Raw genomic sequence first — 13,706 nt, 5'->3', positions numbered from 1 at the left:
GGCAGCACATCTGCCTTTATACACCTACTGCTTTATGCAGTCCACTCAGTGGAAAGATGAGGACGTCTGGGGGAGAGTAGCATGTAGAGGGACACACTGTATGTTTATTAACAACTGTTTTAAGCGCAAGAGGAACAATGCTCTTTTAACGACACTGGGAATGTAATTAACTGAACCTGTGTAGCATTACTACAGAAAGGTCAGCTTTTTGAGCATTTATTACAACATAGAGATGCATCAGAAAAAGAAAAATATTTTCCTTTTTACCTGTACAGGACTTTGGTTATAGAAGAGCTTTATAAATAAATTAATTAAAATTTTTGATCTTAGTCACAGACAAAATCTTGATAGCAGTAGAGCAATTGTATTACCGCTGATAAATAACTGCAATCTCTCAACGCTTTGTGGCCTACTGTAGACACTTAAAGGGGATGTATTCTGTACTTTCAAGGCACATTTTATAGCACAATTAAGCAACTATATTACCTTCCGTTATTAAAATGCTTTACATATCAAACATAACTTAAAACGAAATATGACTCCTTGAAATTTAGTCTCTGCCCCTCTAAAAAGCACCTACTATTTCAGACACTCAGCACGTTATAATAACGCTTCTCATTATACTGTTTACAACCATTCTTACAAGAGTTTATGCAGATTTTAGAAATATTTCCACAACAGAAGGAAAGTTACATAAATATTATTTTAGATTACGTTCTTGTCATTAGGTTAGAAATTATTTGATTTTTATGACAAATAAACATCCCACAGTAGAAAAGGTTTTGTGTTTTTCTTCATTTTAAAACCTCAAAATGAAAAAATAAAAATGGTGATTCTTTAAAAATGTCAACACATTTTATAAAGTAGATATTAACCATAAAAATATCAGGAAATGGCTCTAAAAGAGTTTGCTTCAGCTGACTGGGGGAGAAAATGGCTCTTTGAAATATCATCACATTGGTTGCAGTTTCCACATGCAGCTCTTCTGAAAATCCTCTTGTACAAAAGGCGTATGAGATACTTTAATCTCCAACCAGTTTATACTGACATCTCCCTAAAGCAGGTCAGATAAAGGGAAACATACTCACTCCAGACTCATGCAATGATTTGTGTAAAACTTCCTCTTCTGGCATCTGATCCTTTGAGATGAAATCCCTAATCCACACTGTCATCTTGCACAACCAAGTACCAGATGTGAGCAGATAATACTTACTCAAAGGTGAAAAACAGTCCACAGGTTACAAGGATGAGGATCAGGGTAAGGTAGAAAACCCCCGTCTGTTTGGCCATCATAATCCTCCCATCACAGTAAAATTTATTCCGACCTGGGAAGGACTCCCATTTCTTCTTCTTTGGGGTCCTTTTCTTGTAGGGGGTCTCCATTGGCGTGGAGCTGCGAGTGCTGATTTGACTGTACTCGCAGTCTCTCATAGACTCCCCAAGATGCATCAATTACAGTAAAAAAAAAAAGAAGAAAAAAAAAAAAAGGAGTTGAATAAATCCAGCGCCAGGACAGCCTCTGCGGAGAAGAGAGATTCAGTTTAGCTCAACTTGTAAGATGGTATAGAAGTAAAGTTTGAGAGTACAGCACTTCCTGTTATTAAAACAAATACCTCTGCTAACCTTAACGTTTCGGTTGTAGCTTTCAGTTCGCCACAGGACATTAAATATAATCTTTTATTTTGTAAATACAATAAAGGCAAACCTAACAAGCAAGTCTTAAAAGCTCTATAATTAAAAGTTTATGTTGCCTTTGGAAGCAAGGAACATTGCTAGTTCCACCTAACTAAATAAATAAAGTGTCGCTAACAGGCTAGCGTGGCTAACAAGTTGAAGAGATACATTTAAGTTGATATAATCCTGTGCATTCAAATGTTAGCACCATGTTCGTTCAAATATAGCGAAAAGCTTTGAATCAACTATTTGGCATTAGCGTTTCCCGCTGAAAGTGAGCAAGGAAGAAGAAGGTTTAAGTCTGGTTTTCAGCGGCGCTGTCAACCATGTATCACAAACAGACAGCGAGGCGTCGCATCCCGGCTGCTTTCGTCTGGTCTGCCCGCTGAAGCGCTGCCTTACCAGGGGGAAAGTAACAGTGGTTGTCCTTGGTAAGGGTGTTGTCGCGGAGCTTCTCCCGTCGTTATCCCGGTTTGTTTCGAGCCAAAGCGAAGAAGACCATTTTTGGAAGTTTAGGGGTGAACAAATGAGTTGGAAAGGATCTCGTCGTCGAGGGGGAACTTCGTCGTTTTTTTTGGTTTTTTTGAAAGGGGAAGGAAAATCCAGAGAAAGCGCCCTCAGACGAGCTCCAAAATCCCGGACTGGCCGTCAGTCAAGAGAGGCGAGTCAAACGTGATCATATAGCCATATGGCAAAGCGGTTCATAGCTATAATCGATGAGACATTATCTTAAATCTTAATTATTCAGCCTCATATTCGGAGGGATGAGGGCAAAGTTGCAACTTTCCTCAATAAAGCGTCTTGCCAGGCCACTCGACAACCCTCCGTCAATCCCCGTCCACACACGGCAGTGCCACCCTCGCAAACAAACATCAACATGGGAGCAGAGAAGAGCCTCCGCCGCCTGCTCCTCCCCCTTCAGCCGGCCTGAAGTCATGAAGGTGCAGAGACAGGAAGTGCCGATTAAGGGTTTCCCAAAACGGGGTGCGGAGACCACTAGAGGGTCCACTCAAGGGGCGGGGTATCAAGTTCTTATATTTTTTTAAAACCCAGACCTGATGCTCCAGTTGTACAGTTGGAAAAATCAAAAATGGAATGCCATCTCTAATAGTTTGAGTGGGTTCAGTTTCAATTACCATCAGTTAGAATTTACATTTATATCAATATCTTTTTAATGAGTAAAGCAAGGTCCCTTTTTTGCTTGGCCTACATTAAATGTTTCCTTTCCAGATATAAATTAGAAGAAACATGTGAGACATCAAAATACAATCAATTCTCTGAATATTTCATCAGGTGTCCTAATTTGTTCACATGACTGTCTATCATAAGAGGACATAAAACAGTACTAGAATATTTGTTTGAAGTCTTTCTCCTGTGAGTAGTCATTAATTATTTGTATTAGGAGCAGAGGTGATGGTAGCTACACCGCTGTGAGAGAAATCAACCTTGATAAAATGGTCTACATAATACGCGATTAAACATTTCAATACTGTCACCACAAGATAATAGTGTGGATTTTTGATAAATCGCATTGCAGTCTGAAATGTTCACAACAAACCCAGGAAACGTTAAATATTGTATGAGCTGATGCTTAAGAGTTCTCCATCAATTATCTGTATATGAGAGAGAGCTAATTCCTGTTCTATTCCGCCTCTTCTGCAATGTTCTTTGAAACAGATGGTCAACAGGAAGAAAGATTATTAAATAACTAAAACTAGACAAAACCAACATTTACTGAAAGAAAATTGTGCAGTAAATGGAGTCTGTGTTTGTCATATTGGCTGCGTTTCTCTGAAAACAAACAGGCAGTGATGCTACCACACAACTCATGCCCCACACAAATGCCAGTTTCAGGTTACTAATGAATCAATTTCCTGTCCAGCTTCCGACTGCCTTCTCAGCCTACTTTCCCTAAGCTCTCCATCCCCTTCCTCACACCTACGTAGACACAGACACACTTGCCCACCTCTTCATTTTTCTCAGAAGTAACAGGAAGTCCTGCACATTCTCTTCCACAGCTGTGCAATTATCCTGTCTCTGTAAAGAAACCTTGTTGCTTTTTATTTAAGCTGAGAAAGCTTTCTTGTACCAGCTTGCAAAGATGGAAAACATTCTCATTTTACTTTTGTTTTCTGATGTTTGTTATTTGATGGTATACAAAAGGCATGCTAAACTCAGAGGCTATTAGAGTTCAAATACAGGCTGCAAAGCACTGCTTAGTCACACTAAATTGAAGTAGAAGGAAAATGGTGCTTGTATTTTCAATTGTTTTGCAAATAAAAATGTGAAAAGTGTGATATTCATCTATATTCAACCTTCTTTATGGCATGTCAGAAGCACAGGCTGTGGAAGAAGGTGATCTGATAATGAGAAAAACGTTAAACCTTTTGGTCAATATGCAACAAAAAATTTATCTCTGCTCCTATGGCAGCATCATCATCAGGTTCAGAAACTGGTCAGAGCTATTAGGGGAAGGATGGTGAAAATCATAGTGAAAATCCTGAAAGAAAGCTTGTAAGAGGTTGCTAAAGTTTTACAAAGAATAAATGTTGACTTTCTACTGGACCAACAATCCTAAACTTACACTAGATCCACAGTGAAATGATTTCATAAAAAGGCACAGCTATTATCCCAGCTAAGGGTCTGTGGCCTGAATAAACCATTAAACCATTCAAACTGTTAAACATGATGCATTATGTTGCTACCAGCATAACGCTGTTTAGCAGCATTATGCTGAGGGGAATGTCAAAGTCCAATCTGAATCATACCTCGCCATACATCAAAACACCTGAAGCTGTAACAACAGCAAAAGGTGGCTCTGTAAAATCCATAAAGTCAAAATTCATCTTTTAAAATTTGAATTTGTAAAAGTGATGCAATGGCAGTTGGTTGCACTAGACTTTATTTATAGGTATCAAATATCAAAAGAGTTATTAAAGTGTTAAAACCATGTATTCTTTTACTTCCATGTATCGCCATCCATTAAAAGCTATTTTGTGGTAATTTATTACAAAAAGTCAATAATTAGCAATAAAAGATATTGAAGTTTGTTGTGTATATATCTTTGGAAGGTACTGTGACACAATCTACTAGACCATGAATTTGTAAATCTTTTGTAGTGTGTTAACCAGAAATGATAGTAATTTAATGTTTTAAATACTTACAGTCAGCTGTATTTTTTAACTCTTATGGATGAAGAAATGGAACCAAATACAAAATTTTTATGTTACTTTGAAATTGTCTTAAAAACGCTTGTCGAGCTTCCACCAGTGCTTCCAGCAGTGGGCCAGTGAACCAGTAAGTTTCAATATACAACACTTAGGTTGTTGGAAAGATTTAGATGTTTTTAATGGCTGCTGATGATCTGCTGACCCTTTGCATTATTGTCTTTAAAGTGGGCTTTGCTAAGCAGCGTGAGGATTATGACAGATGCAGGAAAACCCATGCACTTGCATCCAACTCAGTGTAGGAAAACAAAAAAATGTTTTTAGGCCTCACTAAAGTAAAATAAACATAATCAGCATGGAAATTTGACATCGTTAGGTAAACCCACAACTAAAACCACCCACAATATTGAAAATATGAGAGACACATCTTGCTTTTATCAAATACCCAGGTATCTAACTTTATATGCAAGGTAGCCCAGTAGGCTAGTCGGGGGAAATGACATGGCTAAAGGACACCACATCCATCCTGTCAGAGCTCCATGACTCAGCTTTTCATAGCACATGCAGGGTGGGTAGTTTTCTTCCATAGTTGGCTACCAACACTATTCAAAAAGCACAGGAACTCACTTTACCCAGACTAAATGTCTCAATCCTTGTTTTGTAGGTGCAGTTACAAACAAGTGACAACACTACAGATAGTGCCAAGAGATGCCTGAAAGCACATCCGTCATTTCTTTCTCTTCATCAGTAAAGAATCAATCACACTCTTAATCACTTCTCAGATGGGCTTTAATTTATTTTTCTTTGTGTGTAAAATGTGATTAAATGAGGATAAGTGATTGCAAGTGTTTTTCAGTCCAGCATCTGGACTAAAACTCAAAGTTCGAGGCTCTGCCTGAGAGGACACCTCACATTGCTTGTGTTATCAACAGCAAGAATGTTACAGTATTATTAAAGACAGCTTAAAATAGAGCTTTCCATGATGCTTGTATCTCCCCGGGCAAATAGAGGGAAAAATAAAGATGTCAGATTACAAGAAGAGCAAGCGACCTTTCCAAGAAAAATGAAAGCTTTTTGTAAAAAAATATAGCTGCAGTTTTTCTGAAATAATGAAATGGTTTGTTTACAGTTGTGTTTTTCATTTAAAGAATTTGTTTAAAGGGCAATATTATTAAAGAGGTCAAGATAATGTGGGAGTGGTAGATATAGATACAGAAAACCCAACAAATACTCAACCTTGCAAAAGTATTAATTCTCCTTGAACACATTTTGTTACATCAATGCCCACAAATTTCAATGTGCTTTATATGAATTTTATGTAACAGATCGCTACATAACTACACAGTGTTTAAGATGAAAGGAAAAGGATGTGAAAACACTAATAAGAATTATTGATTGGGCTGTATTAATCTGTATTTATACATATGTTTTTACCAGCTGTACTCATCTAGACTGGTAGCCTAAATTTTTTCTTATCTCATTCATTTTTGTGAAATACTTCAAACTGCATAGAAACCATCATGAAAAGCAATTTTCCAATCTAGATTTTGATTCCCTGTGTCAGCTCAACAAATACATATATTTTGATCTAAACCATCCAGAGTAATTCTGGATTTTTAGCGTTGTCCTGCTGGAAAGTGAACCTACAATCCATTCTCAAGTCTTCTGCAACCTCAAGCAAATCTTCTCTGGGGATTGTCTGTATACCTTCATCTATCAACTCTGACCAACTTCCATGTCCCTGCCTATTAAAACCATTTCCACAACATGATGCTGTCCCAATCATTTTCATAGTAGACATGGTTTACAATTACATATTTAGGGGAAAAACTGTAAAATGGGTTGAATAAATAGGCTTGACAAACTACGTGCTTTATTCCTGAAATGTTTTGAAAGTCTCCTTTTTTTCACTTTGAATTTTGCAACTTTTGCAAGATACTGTATTTCACATGACTGTGTTTCATAATGAGTCATCTGGTTTAATAAAGAGGAAGAATTAAACGTTTACAAGGACAGTCGTTTATCTGCTCTAAAATAAAAGAAACATGTTAATTATGGGGCGTCAGGCATTACTCTGAGAAGAATTTCTAGAATTTATCAGAAAATGTTCATTTCTCAACTTTTCTGCAATGAATCATTGATAGTTTAAATACAAGTTGTATAACTGCTTTTTTCCCCTTTTATGTACTGCATATGTCCATTTCAGTAGAAGCAAATCAATCATGACAATGGAACAAAGGAAAGTGACAGAAGTGTCACAATAGCTTTAGAATTCTTTTGAACAAAATAATTTTACTTTATGTCTATTTAGAATGAACTACTATAATGAAAGTCAAAACAACTCAATAACAGGATCAAAATGACTATTTTAATCATTCATGATGTTAAGCTTATCTGAAGAGCAAACAGTTTAATTACTTTTGAGTTGACACTAGCAGACCCATTTGTGCAAATAGGAGACAATAAATAAAAACTTTTGCTTTTTCACGATAAAAAAGAAATACACAAAAGGACTTGAGAAAAGTAATAAAAATTACACAATTGAAATCTAGTTTGTATCCTTAAAACATAACAAAACAAGGGATGAATAAATTATTCTACAAGTTTTAAGAGATGTTTCTTTACCTTGAAAGCTGTAATCAAAGTCTCATGTCATGCATGTCATGTCATCATAACATGTCATGTTACATCCTTAAACTTATGTGTATTTTATTGGGATCTTATGTAATAGACCCAAACAAAGAATTTCTTTTTACAAATAAATATAAAATGTTTGCTGTGCATTTATATCTCCCCCCTTCCACTCAATATCTGATAGGACCACATTGCCCACATTACAGATGCAAATCTTCACATGTGTATTTAAACATCCATCAATGGAAAATCTTGTATTTCTTAGTTTTCATGATATCTTTGGATATTTTTAAATGGGGGGAAAAAAATCTAAATATATTGTTCCTCTTCTGTTTCACATATGCACACTATTTTGTGTTTGTTGAATAAAATCTCAATCAAACCCAAGAGTTTAAAAGGCATGCAGTATATGAGCTTTATATTTAATCTTTAAAAATTTGCCTACATGCTTCTTTGCATCATCATTTTAAAAATCTTGATAAATCTCTCATGAAAAAAAGTCAATAAAGGACATCTGAATAAGCAGTTGATGTTTGTTTATTGGCCTAAGATTGTCAGGACATAATGCAACTTCTTCAGTGCTTAACGATGGTCATCGTACATTTATTTGTGACATGTGCAGCACAGAGTATAAATGTGTTTACGGAAGAAAAAGACAAGGAGTCATACGAAAAAAGGCAAATTTTACAATGAGCTCTCAGGACATTTCTGACAGTTCTTTTCACATGTTTGTTTCAGAGAAGTATGTAGAGTTTTAAAAATATGCCCATTGACATGAATGAAGAACTGTAACAAAAAGAAATATGTTATTTTTTTTCATGTAGCGGTAGTTATCCTCTCACCCTGGCACTTCCACATTTTAATTACCAAAGCGATTGTTTTCTCAGCTATAATACAATGCATACAATGTTTTTTTGTTTTTTTTTACACTGAGACATCGGGTACATCTGGGAGGTTCAAATATTTGACCCAATAAACAAAATATGTATAATAACATTACGAAATTTTAACATCAATAAAAGAATTTTTTCTGTAATAGTCTGAAACTCCCATCTGCTGTGATGCACGATAGAGACTGAAAGAGTCATGTGCGTCCATTGCACAAAGTTTTAAATACACATTGATGAAAAATACAGACATAACACACGTGTTGGGTAAACAGAAATATCGTCAGTGACAGTCATTGAGGCTATGATTGATAAATTAGAAAGTGTGTTTTTGACAGTCGCTAAGCTCTTTTGTTGATTGGCTGGTGCAATGCTGCCTCCACATGGCCCAAAGCACACACTGCAGCTACTTGAAGTTTCACGTCCTCCTGTTTTTCAAAAAAAGGGACAACTCGTTCTGGTCCTATTGCACAATTCATCTTCCAGCGATGGAGACAAAAACATTTTCATTTAAAAAGTCCATGTTTTACTTTTACCCCGGTCCTTTCTTCACCCAACTGTTGGCAAAAATGTTCAAACAACTGTACAGTGTCACATCTTAAATAAATACTCTCCATCAACAAAAATGCTGATGAGCATGTTCATATTTATAAAACTGAAAAACAGCTCATTAACTTCAAAGGAACGAACTATTCAGCACCAAAATCTGGTGGCAGCTTTTGGCTGAAAAAGTAAACGAGAACAAAACAAAAACGAAACCATCCATCACCAGCAGGTATTGAATATTTGTATTAAAATGAGCTTTCATGTCCCGAGCCCACTTTTTTTCTAACAGGGCTCAGAAGCTATACATATAGACACAATAATGCAGATACTTCTTTTTTCTTTTAAAAAAACCCACAAACATTTCCTGTCATTTTGATAAATAAAAATAGAAAACCACAGAGATATCTCTTTAGTCTTACTGTCTGCAATCTAAGTCCTGTCATAATTTCCCTAAGTGAAAGAGAACTTGGCAAACGATGGCAACCACCCCCGTATTGAGCACTGAGGAAATGGAGATGTCTAATAATCTGCTTTCATACAGTACAAACTCTTTCTTGTTCTCCTCCACTTTAGCCATGGCCAAGAGGCCTTTAGCTGCTCGGCACATCATGTTTACACTGGGAGGGTCCATTGGAGGGTGTCCCATGTGCAGCAAATTGTGAGGGTTCTGTTGATACTGTGCCATACTGACACCATCCTCCAAGAAGGTTACCAGGTTACCCACGCTAGCCTTCTGCAAGGCGATGGCACGTGCTGCGGTGGGGTCTCCCTGTGCCAGGTGTGAGAGAACAGCAACTGCCATTTCTCTATACACCTGTGCCTTCCTCTGACCAATGTATCGCACCAGGACTGCAAAAAATTTTTCCTGTCTGCTGAAAGGTGGCGTGGCTAGCAGGAGGTCCACATTGCCATCTTGGATGCTGAGCTTACAAAGGCACTCCAGCACCAGTCTCTGGGGAGTGAGATGGGAGTGTGGGGATGTTGACAGAAAGGGGTCCTGCGCTTCAGCTGAGGGACAAACCATCCAGTGGAGAAGGCCATCCAGGATGGGGAGGCAGATGGTATCTGAATAGGTTGAGAGATTGAGGTGTCCTGCAATGTTAGAAAGCGTGACCATGGCATTCTCCCTGAGCAAACTCAGGCACTCCCACCACCACTCCTCTTTGCTACTTGACAGTCCTCGCTCCTGTTGTTCATCCCTCTGGTAGGTCCGTGCTGACCTGTTTCTCTCTGGGTGAACATGGTGTAACAAAAGCAGCCGGCCCAGAAGAAGAACGAGTGCAGGATGGTGAGACATTTCACTGTCATTCCCAGGGATAAAGGACAAACTTCGCACGATGTTGGAAACACAAAGGCACCTCTTGGAGAGTGAGTCCTGCCAGGAGGAGGTTGTGCAGAGCGGAGCCTCATCTAGGCAGCGGGGCTCATCCTCCAGAAGGGTAATGTGATCATCCTCCCCGTCTGGATGCACCCTGAAGGGGTAAGATGGCAAAGATCGAGCAGGATGGGCGTACGACAGGGCGTCAACCCTGGCGCACAGAACATCATCAATAGTAGCGGTGATGTGTTTCAGTTTTTTGCTATCTTCCCCTTCCATCTTATTTTCCGGTTTGTTCTCATTCAATGTTTTGGTACCCCCCCTGGCTGGCGGATCACTCCGCAGTTCAAAGTGTGTCTGAATGTGTGCAGTGGAATCACCTCCACCTGCCTGCCAGTGTAGCAGCCCACTTTCAAACTCAGTGACATAACCCAAGCGCTCAGTTATGTCTTCAATCAGGTGGTCTTTGTGCACAATCTTAATGGGGAGTTTATCATATTTACTGGCCTGTTTAGGTTTAGATTCTGTTTCTGCAGAAGGCTCATCTAAATCATCTTTTTTAGTTTCTTTTTCTTCCACTTCTTTCAGTCCTTTTTCTGCTTGTCCTTTATTACTGTTTTTCTTTTTCTTGGTCACATCAGGATCCTGCTCTTTTCCTGGCACCTCAGCCTGCTCGTCAGTGACAGGCAAAATTTCCTCCTTGATAACTCCTGTTTGCCTCTCCGGGATTTCTGTTGCTGAGGATAATTCAGATCCTGACAGGTTTGCAGAGTCAGTTTCCTTCTCAAGGGTAGCATTCTCTTTCTGGGTAGAATCACAATCTAGATTGTTTTTGGGAACCATTGTCCGAACCTCAAATTCTTCCAAGATTCCAAAAATCTCAATCAGGCAGCGGCGAAAGTACTCCACAATTAGCTCAAGGAATCCTGGCAACTGGTCAAAGAAAGATAAAATATGATCAGTATCCAAAAGAAGGCAGATCTCACACCTTAAAGTTTTTTGTTTCTGCAGTATGGGTCAAATGCATTATTCTACCATAATATAAAGATGAACTTTGCAATTTTCAGTGACATATTTGTTGTTAATTTAGGCTGTGAGAAACCAATAGAGAGAGAAAAGTTCAACAATAACAGGAAGATTGGACAGTTTAAAGCAAATGTTTTGCTTTCAAGAGTTTAAAATTTATACTCAATTTATCTTGTAACAATCATAGAAGCAGCTGAATTTGAATATAGATATGGAAATCTTAAGGCTATGGTAAGAATTTACATTTTCTGCTGCCAGCCGGAGACTCCACTATGTCGTAAATGTACATGTATGGAATTTTTAAATTTTCTTTTGGAATTTAAGCTAAATAACAAAAATTATAACGGTGAAGCACATTGGCAAGGACAAAGCTTTATCAGAAATCAAATATCTAGATTTGATGGTTTTACCTGGGAAAGGTTGAAGGAGGCCACTGTGCTGTCATCATATAGCAGGATGTTAATGGTGTCTAATGCCCAAGTGCTTTCTGCCAGCAGGCCAGACTTCAGAGACATCATCACACGCCAGGCTTCAGGTGTTCCTGGGATCATAACAGTGCAAATTAAAGAACAACATCCAGTGTGGTAATCCTGGTTTACTACAATAACCAAGGAAATAATCAAAAACAGAAATGATACTCATTCAACAATTGACAAAATAATTTACCACAGTCCTTTGATGTTAGCTTGCGTCTTGGCTTTAGAGCTGGCAATGTGGCTTCGACTGACCCTGGAGGGTAGTTCAGGTCCCTTCTCAGGTTAGGAGGAAACTGACTATTTGGTCCACTGCCTTGTGAGCCCATCATGGCCATCCCTGGCTTAGGCATCTTCATTGGAGACATGAAAGGGGCTTTACTGGGTGACATTCGAGATTCCATTGAGCGCTGGAAGGCCCCTGGGCTGGGTGCTCGAGGCAGATGGTTGGCCATGGTTGGAGAATTGGAATAAGATGAATGACGTGAAGACATGGGGGCCATGCCACCTGATGATAAGTAGGGAGGCTGACGGAGCCAATGGTCGTGCGTGGAGCGACCATCAATGTCATCTCTGCAAATAGAACCATATGGCTGCATTTGCGACGGTGGCCCCTGTCTGCTGTGGTAGGAATAGCTGAGGTCTGTTCTTGAAGGCCACATGTTAGGTCCTTCAGGAGCATGGTTAGAAGCAGGACCCCCACCCATCATACTGTGCTGGCTCTGGCCCGATGGGGCCATTCGGTCACGATGGTACGGGTAAGAGAACTGTCCTTGGATGGGTCTGTGATCAGGGCCTGAATACCCACCACTGTAGTGATTGTACACATCCGGCTGCTGGTTGGTGTACTGCATAGCGTACATGTCACTCTCATGTCTTTTGGGTGGGGGACCATACATTCCATCCAACTGTCGTTTGTAGCCCTGAGTAATAATAATACGCAATGCAAATACGTTACTCAAAACATGAGAATGGCAATGACAAAAATTAACATTATATTATGTGTCCTAAGTGCCAAAGTTTGCCATCAAAATATATATTTTTTCAAAGTTTAGACTATCCAAATAACATACACACACAAAATAAAATACATCATCCAGTATTTCATAACATCATATTAATTACTTAATTAAGGTTATGGTAAGAATCTACATTTTCTGCTACAAAATGTCACATTACTTAATTAATGTGATGTTAAGATTGTCCAGCCTTTTACTTCAAAGTTTTATTGGCCATCTTTTAATGCAATATCAAATGTTAGGGGGCATAAAAACAGTTACTTAAATTTGAAAGAGAAGCTACCAGTGCTGTGTCTCACCTGTTGCTGTGGATACATCCCAGATGGATGCATGCCATATGGCATGCTGGGATACTGCTGACCATAACCTTCATGTCTGAAATGCAGAAGATAAAACAAATTGCTCACCTATTAACAGCCAGTAAATCCTCCAGTAATCTGTAAGACTAAAAAGCAGAAGAAGCTGATAAATGTAAAATAGAAGAGCTGACCTCTGATGTGAGGAGTATCTGCTGGGAGAATACATGTTGCCTTCACTATTAGAGTGTCCCATGTTATTCTGACTTCCAGGCGGACCCATGGTTCCCTCCATCCCCATCATATGGTCAGGTCTAAGATATAAACAGGCATGATTAATAGACATGACTTAACTTTACATATAATTTTCTTAAGCATGGAATTCATTTTGAGCGTTCAAACATACAATTAAGTATGTTTGAACGCTTTAGATTTGTCTAGTTAGAATACAAACATCTTCAATGTATTGAAAAAAGGTTCAGTGACCCTGGCGCTCTATAGTGGTGCCTGGATTTTGTTTGAACATTGATAAGATGGAAAAAAATTCACACTTGAGTTTTTCAACCGGACACTGAACACTACACAAATCAAAATTGGTTTCTAAAACAGAATTTAAAAAAAGCAAACATTAAGAGACTAAACACTTTGGAGATTTTACAGAGGATG

At 38.5% G+C, this 13,706-nt stretch overlaps 2 protein-coding genes across 5 annotated transcripts in view; both read right to left on the bottom strand.

Annotated features, from left to right (window-relative positions):
- LOC122845666 (palmitoyltransferase ZDHHC14-like) overlaps positions 1-2,607 on the bottom strand; it is a 45,188-nt gene extending 42,581 nt beyond the window's left edge. For all 3 annotated transcript variants that reach the window (XM_044141994.1, XM_044141992.1, XM_044141993.1), the window contains exons 1-2: positions 2,077-2,607; positions 1,214-1,519 (exon numbers count right to left, since the gene is read on the bottom strand). In XM_044141994.1, the coding sequence (XP_043997929.1) occupies positions 1,214-1,449 (236 nt within the window). In that variant the 5' untranslated portion in view covers positions 1,450-1,519; positions 2,077-2,607. The remainder of the gene's footprint in view (positions 1-1,213; positions 1,520-2,076) is intronic.
- Positions 2,608-7,994: 5,387 nt separating this feature from the next.
- LOC122845841 (AT-rich interactive domain-containing protein 1B-like) overlaps positions 7,995-13,706 on the bottom strand; it is a 193,024-nt gene continuing 187,312 nt past the window's right edge. For both annotated transcript variants that reach the window (XM_044142315.1, XM_044142316.1), the window contains exons 17-21: positions 13,235-13,354; positions 13,044-13,119; positions 11,919-12,648; positions 11,663-11,793; positions 7,995-11,159 (exon numbers count right to left, since the gene is read on the bottom strand). In XM_044142315.1, coding sequence (XP_043998250.1) covers positions 9,348-11,159; positions 11,663-11,793; positions 11,919-12,648; positions 13,044-13,119; positions 13,235-13,354 — 2,869 coding nt within the window. In that variant the 3' untranslated portion in view covers positions 7,995-9,347. The remainder of the gene's footprint in view (positions 11,160-11,662; positions 11,794-11,918; positions 12,649-13,043; positions 13,120-13,234; positions 13,355-13,706) is intronic.

The sequence above is a fragment of the Gambusia affinis genome, linkage group LG16, assembly GCF_019740435.1.
Source record: "Gambusia affinis linkage group LG16, SWU_Gaff_1.0, whole genome shotgun sequence".
Lineage (NCBI taxonomy): Eukaryota > Metazoa > Chordata > Actinopteri > Cyprinodontiformes > Poeciliidae > Gambusia > Gambusia affinis.
This window is presented reverse-complemented; position numbering and strand designations above follow the sequence as displayed.